Here is a 9,802-nt window from a genome sequence, read left to right as displayed (position 1 = left end):
TACGTACGTAGTTATACTACACTACACTACACACACACACACACACACACACACACACACACACACACACACGCACGCACGCACGCACGCACGCACGCACGCACGCACGCACGCACGCACGCACGCACGCACGCACGCACGCACGCACGCACGCACGCACCACCACACACACACAGTTTTCTTTCCCTAGTGTTTTTTTCATTGTCTTTTTTATTATTTAATAACTTTTATTAATAAAGGTACATACATTTATTTGATATCATTACATTCCTTTGGCGTTTTGATTGAAAAAAATTCTTCATAATACATGTTCACCTTTATAAAAATTATAAGCAATAGAATTGGGTTGGGTATGGTCATGTTCAAGTGTGTCGTCCCATAGGCCTATGCATTTTCACAATGTATGGTAATCTTTAATTTTTAAGTAACCATATATATTGTAAAAACGGGCCACAGTGTAGTACCGAAAAAATAATATTTCTATTATTTCAAACTGTTTTAGTTTAAACTGCTTTATTGTACATTGTTATTAAATATCATGTAAAATTAATTTATTAATTGTTATTATCTTTCTTCCTGTCACTTAATGTAACTAAATTTATATTAAATGAAATTAAAGTAAAATTACATTTAATTTTTTATTTTATGTAATTAAAATGTAGATATTATTTATTTAAAGAATATTTATCAATATTTTAAATTTTCTTTCGTAATTGTTGAGGAATATTTAATTGAAAATAATATAATATGCTATACATATATCATAATTTTATCACTAATCTTATATATAATATATTAAAAAATACATAGACAAATTTATCTACCTCTTAAATTTGTATCAACTTGACTATTATTTATTATTATTAAAGATGGAGCGCAATTAGAAGTTTTAGAAATAAGTCAGTGGAAATTGTAGGAAATTACGATGTATATATGTGAAATATATATAAAAAATGTTAAATTTTAATAAAATACAATAAAAATATTGATTAAGTATATTTTATATAATTAAAATGAAAAGAGTAACACTTATAATGTTAAATGTCATTATAATATATCTACTTTAACTACATTATTATTGAAAGTAACCATAGACGATAATTATTATTTAATCAGAATGTCCGTAAAAAGATCATCCATAAAAATTTAGAGAGGCTGATTTAATGTTTCTTTATTATTATGCTACAGTGAACAGAAAATACATATTTGAACTATACCACAAATCAATCCGAATGACAAAACGAGTTTGGTGGTCAACGCGGTCAATTGCGCGTTTTTCAAGTTAGACGACATGCATATAAGACGTACAAGTTTGCTGTTATCTCCCGTAAGATTATATAAAAATACAGACCATCTGCGCGGCAGAAAGTGACGGAGGAATAATACGCGATAGAAATAAAAGGAGATACGAGAGCGCGAGATGCGAATAATGTGTTTGAACAGAGATTGACCTCGGCAACGTAAAAAATTATAAGCTTTAGTTGCCATCTTATCGCGCTCATATCACCATTCCAAAACAACAAATACGATCGTTACAACTAGATCGCTGCGAAATGCAGAGAAGTAGAACGACTTATTAAATAATCTTGTTCGTCGAAACGAATAATATTCGATTTTCGCGTATTGTAAAATAATTTATGTGATTCATGTTCCTTTTGTTTTTTCGCTGCGAATGCGTATTGTGGAACAAAGTTGTGATATCTTTTTTTCGTCTATATTTTACAGTGAGTGATCAGCATCTCGCAGACGGTGAGGTGAAGAAACAAAAAATACCGCTAAACATCGATATCAACATGCTGAAAATCGGTTTCCTCGGCGGAGGAAAAATGGCTCAGGCACTTGCTAAAGGTTTTATACGAGCGGGTAAATAGTTTTTTCTATGTATATATTCTTTAATAATATATAATTTTTTTCATTTAATGTTATATGTTTTAACAATATACAGATTATCAGTTATATTGATTTGATCAACAAAAGTTTACTGAAAACATCTCGGAACATCTATTTTTCGCATTTTCTTATATCACGAGACTTCTCTCATTTTACAGGTTTAAGCAAAGGCGAAATGATATTGGCTAGCTGTCTTCCAAATGATACCGGCAGTATTGAAACTTTTAAGGTGAGATAATAAACAGTTTATCACATAAAGAAGATTCCGATAATAGATCGAAAGATGCTTCTTTTGTTCATTATATATTGTTTGATAAGAATACCACCGGTGATAAGATGCGATTTCTCATCGTAATGAATCCATGGTAATAATCGGAGATGTAAATTCTTTGCGATATCTAATATTAAAAATATTTAATAAAGAGAGAAAGAAACATTCGCATTTCATATCACAATATTTTGTGAGACTTTAAAAATAAAAGATTAACTTGATCAAAATATTTATATGTTATGATCAAAAGTCAATATTTTATACATTATATATCATTACATATCATATTTTATAAATTACATTTACGAAGAAATACCAAAAAAACATCAAGTTTAAATGTTTACTGAAAATTCAAAAATAATTAATAAACATTGTACATGTAACAATTAAACATTTTAGAAAAAAGACGAAACGATTGTTAACACTTTTTAAATCAAATTGATTTAACCTATAAAATAAAGTTATGAAATGCCAGAACTCATCGTATAAAATGATATAATAGAGAAATAAAAATTATTTTAGATAAATAGACCCAAACAAACTAACAGGGTTAAGGAATTATCATGATAAGATATAGTTTTATAATTTCTATATATTCTAATCACGTATGTATTAAATGTTTATCGGTGATTATTGATATTTTCAAACATTTTGTATTTATATTATTATCATCTGCGCGAATTCTAGAATTGTATCTAAGTTCTATTTGTATGTATCATTCTATTTGTATGATACAAGAATATGAAATATTCGTCTCTATTTAGTCTCTATTTTCACTTATGAAAACTGTGATCGAACTGAAGAACTGAGAAGGTGTGCCTTCGAACAAGCACAAATGACATGATGTGACACAATGAATCATTATATCCATATTGACTGTTCGTCAATATTAAGCAAAGATGACATGATTACTGTGTCGCACTGTGTCGCTTATTGGAAAGCACACAAGATCTAATAATCTACAAAACTTTCTATATGTTTGTTAATATTAATAAAGAAGCAGGGCTAGCTAAAATAATATATAATTTATTGAAAAAATGTATATAAAATATATATAGATTCCGAAAACTTATTTAAGATATTAAATAAAAAATGGTCAGACAAGTTATTTAAAATAATAAATACTAAATAAATCTTTTTTTATTTAAAACATATTTTAAATACAAGCCCTGGTAGAGAGTGTAGATGTAATGTTATGATACATACGTTAATTTGTGTTTAATTCAGAATGCCTTAAAAAAAAAAATCACAGTGATTTAAGTGAAATTTACACAGTGGTTTAACTTAGATGATATCAAACACATCAAATATACATAAAAGAATGTATGAACGATGACAGATAATAGTAGTCTTACATGTTTTGATAGAAGATGATGTCATTAATTTCTCAAAACGATTGTCAAGATAAAAAAACTATAATGATAAAAATATAATGATAAAATTATACGAAAAAAATATTTAATCAAATTTTGATAAAGAAAATTTCAATTTCTAGATAAATACGTACTGTCAAATGTGTTATTAAGTATATCAAAACCTATATATCTAATTCAACGTTTTCAGAAAATGGGATCAAATACTGTTTTTACGAATATACCTATCATCAATCATAGCGACGTGCTAATCCTTTCGGTAAAACCTCAAGTTGTACCAAAAGTATTATCAGAGTTTAGGGTACACGATAACAAAAAGTTACTCCTTTCTATCGCCATGGGCATTTCTTTGAAGTCACTAGAAAAGGTAATACGACTCTATCATCGAACAAAAATTCGTTAATGTATTATGGCTTATGATAAGAAATTTTTAAAGGAAAAAAAAGCACAATGTTGTCATACTACAGAAAGAATACTTTTAGGCACTGCCAAAAGAAACGCCCGTGATAAGAGTAATGCCGAACACACCTGCATTAGTTGGCTGCGGTGCTACGGTGTTTGCGCGTGGAAAATACGCGAGTGACAAAAATGCGGAGATCGCAGAAAAACTATTTTCCTCCGTAGGCATCTGCGAAGAAGTCCCGGAAAATTTCATTGATCCTGTAACTGCCTTGGCCGCTTCCGGTCCTGCCTATGTGAGCAACCATTCCAGTTTCAATTTTTTAGTTCAATTTTTTTAGTTGTGAACAATCTGCTGTAATGTTTTTATAAATAATTATTGGAATTAAATTTAAAAAAATAGAGAAATGAAAAATAAGTTTTATATTTTTACGAGTTTTTTGAATCATATAATTCGCGTTATCGATCTTTCTTTTATTTTTAAATTATCAAGTCTATTTCCATCTTTAAAAAAATGACTATTATTATAATGAAAATTTCTTAGATATATATGGTAATCGAAGCAATGGCCGATGGTGGAGTTAAAATGGGACTTACTAGGCCTATTGCGTATAAGCTTGCTGCACAAACTGTCTTAGGCGCTGGTACAATGGTCCGCGAGACAAACCTTCATCCAGGACAGCTCAAGGATGACGTAACTTCACCAGCAGGTTAGAATTTACTTACATTAAAATCTCTATTTTTTTCAGCTACAATATATATTTTTCTTTTTCATTTGCAGGCTCGACTATAACTGCTATTCATCAATTAGAGAAGCATGGCTTAAGATCGGCATTAATCAACGCTATAGAGGCAGCAACACTTCGATGTAAAGAAGTTAGTTTACAGATCAACAAGAATTAGTAATGACATTATTGTTGTATTGATATTTTAAGAAAGATATCAGGAGATATGATAATGTCTCGATATAAAATAATGTAAATAATGTTTTTCTGTTCAAAGAATATCAAATAAGATATAATAATTACACTTGAAAATACCAGTAATTCTTTACTGGATTTTAAGATGACATTTGAGATATCCCCTATTTTATATTGGGGATGTATTTATTAATTTTTATTAATTATATATATTAAAAAAATAATCACATTACTATGATAATTTGCTCATTAGCACAAATAATGTGATAATGATCTTGTGATAATTTGAAATTTTAAGGAATATATAATATTTTTATTATTATTAAACTGTTGCAGTTTAAAATATACTGCTGTTGGTCTCTCTGATAATGTCGGTAGGATTATATAAATAATTACTTAAAGTATTAATAGATTTTCTTTTAATCATTTGGAAATTATCTTTTAGTTTTGAGAAATCAAAAATATAGATCTGACTAAATGATAATAATAAGTTCAATCTATTTGGCGCTACAAACGCTTCGAAGCATCAAATTGTTTGTAGTCAACTTTCAATACATTTTTACAAGTTGATACTATTTTTACAATATATATATAATATAAACCATTTAGGCTGTAATTAATATAGAGTAAAAATTATATTCTTATAAAAATAATTTATAAAGTACTTATTACAATTTTTTTTTAATAATTGTAAAAATATTATAAGTGATTAAAATGTCTAAACAAAACTGACACTTAAAAATTATTGAGAAAATATATAAAAGGAAATTTTATATATTCCTATTAAAATTTGTACAAATAAATATCTTTATTCTATTCAAACTAATTTTTAATTACATACTTAATTATTTTAATTGTATTTGGATATATTTGTTAATATTTGATTGTATATAAAGGATTGTATATAAAGGATTAAATGATTAAATATTAAAAAGCTTTTTTGTTATTGTATCATTTAATAATTTTTTAATTTTAATGTTAAATAATTTTAATGTTTGTAATCATTAGGCACCAACGTGAAATATTTTTTTATATTCAAATTTATTTCTTGCATTCTTTATCTCAACTAACATTCGACATCAGTTTCTTTTCCTTAGCTTGCACGTTTAAAACCAAGATTGAATTCGGTCTTAAACATTTCTCTATAATAACTTTCTTTCACTATATCACTTTCAGGTACACCTGTCTGTTTGCACTTTAACACATAGGATTTATGCATTGTGGCTATGTTTAGATTTGCGTCCAAATAACATCTACCACTACGATCCTTAGGATCTGTCGATTTCTCGGATGGAAAGGATCTAATATGTTCACGCACTCGCTCTTTTATGTCCTCACTTTTCTTAGTTTTTGGTGTATGCCTACCTCTTTGGTCCGGTTCGATGATACCACTTGGTGACATTCGTTTTTTCTCCATCACATGTCGCACGAACTTTTCAGATATTGCGAATGTGCTGAGAAACATTGACTTGCACACAGTGATGAATTCATCATTTGATAAGAGAGAATACGTGAAGGTCACCTGCCGGCATCTCGAAGAATGCTCTGGCTGAACATTGTTGCGCAATCGAGTACGTTGTTTCGGAGATTCTTTGACAGATTTGGCGATATATTGCTTTCGCTGTTGCCATGTATAGATCCTCCAAAAAGACTTGTGCAATTCCTCGCGTTCCTTCTCATCTATCTTTTCCGCACAATGCATGCGACAAATGCAGGGATGTCCCATCTTTTTAGCTGGCACTATTTTGCCTGAAAAACACAAACTGTTAATTTTTTGTCTATTAATCTAATCTGTTTATCGTCTCTGTATTTACCTCCAACTCCAATGTATTCTTCCCCCTTTAATCTAGCGTTTTTCTTCAAATTTATTTTCCAGTTTTCAGGTTGCTTTATACGTTTCATAGATTCTTTATGTTCCTTCAATAGTTTTGTATTCTTTCTCTGCTTAAACTTAACTGAACTTTCTGCGAAATCCTTATTACTAACTGACAGTGGATCTTGTGACTCATCTATTGTTTGTAAATTCAGTATATCTCCTGTAACAACAATGCAATTGCAATAAAATCTAATAGGAATTGAAATAAAGAGCGATCAAACTCCAATTAACACAATCAGCACTATTTTATTAATACGATTAAAGTATTGAAAAAAGATTAAGAATTAATTACATGTTACAGATTTTGTCTTAAGCAGTTCTGCCTGTTGAGTTAAATAAATTAGTGTTTGATCGAAGTATAGCCTTAAGCATCAATCTCTGTAACTTTAAGTTATTGATAATTTTATATAATCTTTTGTTGCAAGACTTATCTGGAAAAAATACTTAGTAAAAATGTACTTATTAACAGATAAGTTTCTACAAGTCCAGCTTCAGAATGCGGGATGAATCGGGATGTAAGATTTACATCTTCAGTAGCGATGCCTTTTAACCATGCTGCATTCATTTGTAATTTATTTGAATTTTCTGCTGACACTAAATATTAACAAGAGAAAGTGATGATAAGTGTCTGATCGGAATTCGGAGCTGAGCGAATATATGAACGAGTTTGAGTTTACCCATGTTGTTAGCACCATGCTTGTAGAATACAATCGAGTGTTGAATTTCCCGCTGTCCATCTACATTCTTTTCTGTCAACCATTCTTCTACCTTCGTGTACTCTTCTAGCAGCTTCGTTTTTTCTGCATCCTGTTCCATTTTGCGCGTCACATCTTCCACAATTAGTGAATTTGCGTTTCGAGTGTTATGTGTTGTGAAACGAGAGCAAATTTCGCGAAACGTCACAGCGTGATCGAAAACAATAAAGAAAGATAAGCAAGCGTAAAGGCTAAGTCACGTTCTGTCGAGGGACAATTTGTAGCGCTGAAGGATCCAAGTGTTTATGATCGCGAAAACGTCGTAGACGTTTCTCTGTACCGGTTAGAATTGACTCGACATAGATGAATTTCAAAGAGGACGTATTACTCGTAGCACAACGGCACGACGAGATCATCATGTGTATTTCGTCACGCGCACGATATTGTGATAGATTGTCACTTGCTATCACTGTGAAATCTGATGCACTTGATGCAACTTAACTTGATGTGATATGGAACCGTCGATTTTAGCGAGATTATTTACTTCTCAGATTCACACAAGGCAACCTCAAAGACAATCTCGTGCACTAACGACCTCTCAAGATACGCGGCTAAAGCGAGAACCAACAATTGGAGAAAAACGCGCAAAAACAAGAAAAATTACAGGATTAAATTGCAAAACTTTAATCCTAGTTCTAATTACAATATTAATAAAAATACAAATCATAAAAATGCATCTATGCGTGACATTCATTATTTATATCATAAAATTAAGTTTTTTTTCAAAATTTGAGAATATTTAGCTATAAATACTAATATTTAAAAATATTTAATTCGTATTCCTTGGTCGTTCTTCGTCTCATTATAATATCCCTTTCATTAACTGTAATCTCGATTTTATCATCAAGACACTATTAAAGACCGATATCCTTACGGAAGTGTCCTTGTGAATATTAAAGTGATTAAGAGAGTTAAAAACTGATAATATTGTACTAATTTTATGATTTATTAGTTTAATAGATGTAATTATGCATTTATAATTCAATAATACTCGATTTTTCTTTAAAATTGTGATTTCATCCTGATTGTGATTTATTATTATCAAAGTTTGATTATCAACAGAGATAATCGCGAGAGAAAAAAATTGTAATTTTTCTGTAATATATAGAACATTAGCTTTACAAGTATGCATATTTATTTATGGAACATTATGTAATAAAAAATCATGAATTTAATAAAATTTGTCCGAAGTCTTTAATAGTCTTGTCAGTGATTTACTCACTCTTTATCTTTTTCTAATTCTTAGAATTGGAAAAAGAAAGTAAGTTAAACCGAGATTAAAATTATACTCTAAATTGTAGAAATGGATATATATAGCATAGATACATTTAGCTGTACTTTTTGCAACAATTTTTTACAACATATCCTTGTCCTCCTTAGAGATATTTTTATTATCTCAAATTGTGTTTATTTTATTCTTATTTCACATTGATGAACAACAAAGATAAAATGATACATCATGCGTAAAACTAAACGCATCCATTAACGCTCGTTTCCATCAATGTGTTCAATTTACTCTTTATCTTTTTCTAATTTTTAGAAGTAGAAAAAAACGAAGAGTAAGTTGAAATGAGATTAAAGTTAATCTATTGTTTGTTTTCTATTCTTGCACTAGATTGTTCTAGAACTCTCTTCCTCGCTTTAAACAAATATGAACCCAAATAAAACAGCAAATCAAAATGACATTAAATAACATCAAAATGATATTAAAATAAATCGAAAATGATTGAAAAATGACTTTTAATGATCATTTTGGAGTCATTTTGACATCATTTTGATATCATAATGACTTGTTATTCTGTTTGGGAAACATATATCTATCTCATTTTAAGTTCCAAAAGAACACTAGTTCAGCCACAGAAAACAAACCTTACATTGGTGGAAATGGCATAAGTACATGCACAAAGTACATTTGCAAAGTACTATTGCAAATACATCCAATTGCCGCGCTGTGATTGGTCCGCCGTTGGCGCCACTTCGATAATTTTAAATTTTCGAGACAAACGAGCCAAGCAGTTCATAATGCGTCATGGCGGATCATGACAGCGCATTCGAGTCGCTCCGTATTTTTCGCGACCGTTACCGATTTAAAGTGAATCCTGCGTGAGTAGAATTATCGTGTGTCATATTGAACGTTGCGTACGATCATTATTGTGTTTATACCGCGATTTCTGTATCGATAAGCCGCCTCTCTGTGCGACTTGGAATCGAACTGAAATCAGTAACGGATTTTTTAAACTTTAAGTTTGTTTGATGTGGAAACTTCTATGATATCGTGACTCCAAACGCATATTTATTTCGTTCATAACAGAAAATTT

At 29.9% G+C, this 9,802-nt stretch overlaps 2 protein-coding genes across 2 annotated transcripts in view; one reads left to right on the top strand and one right to left on the bottom strand.

The window, feature by feature from the left end:
* The window catches only part of LOC105622526 (pyrroline-5-carboxylate reductase), a 5,193-nt gene extending 357 nt beyond the window's left edge, over nt 1-4,836 (top strand). Inside the window, exons 2-7 of the mRNA XM_012203941.1 lie at nt 1,726-1,863; nt 2,049-2,119; nt 3,725-3,901; nt 4,017-4,229; nt 4,478-4,643; nt 4,715-4,836. Of these exons, the coding sequence (XP_012059331.1) occupies nt 1,726-1,863; nt 2,049-2,119; nt 3,725-3,901; nt 4,017-4,229; nt 4,478-4,643; nt 4,715-4,836 (887 nt within the window). The remainder of the gene's footprint in view (nt 1-1,725; nt 1,864-2,048; nt 2,120-3,724; nt 3,902-4,016; nt 4,230-4,477; nt 4,644-4,714) is intronic.
* Nucleotides 4,837-5,789: 953 nt separating this feature from the next.
* Nucleotides 5,790-7,545, bottom strand: LOC105622524. Its single transcript, XM_012203940.1, has 4 exons — nt 7,407-7,545; nt 7,189-7,323; nt 6,668-6,889; nt 5,790-6,602 (listed from the first exon to the last, which is right to left on the bottom strand). Exons 1-4 carry the CDS (start codon nt 7,543-7,545, stop codon nt 5,947-5,949), a joined length of 1,152 nt encoding a protein of 383 aa, XP_012059330.1. The 3' UTR covers nt 5,790-5,946.
* Between the last annotated feature and the right edge of the window lie 2,257 nt (nt 7,546-9,802).

This window comes from Atta cephalotes (assembly GCF_000143395.1).
Source record: "Atta cephalotes unplaced genomic scaffold scaffold00046, whole genome shotgun sequence".
NCBI lineage: Eukaryota > Metazoa > Arthropoda > Insecta > Hymenoptera > Formicidae > Atta > Atta cephalotes.
This window is presented reverse-complemented; position numbering and strand designations above follow the sequence as displayed.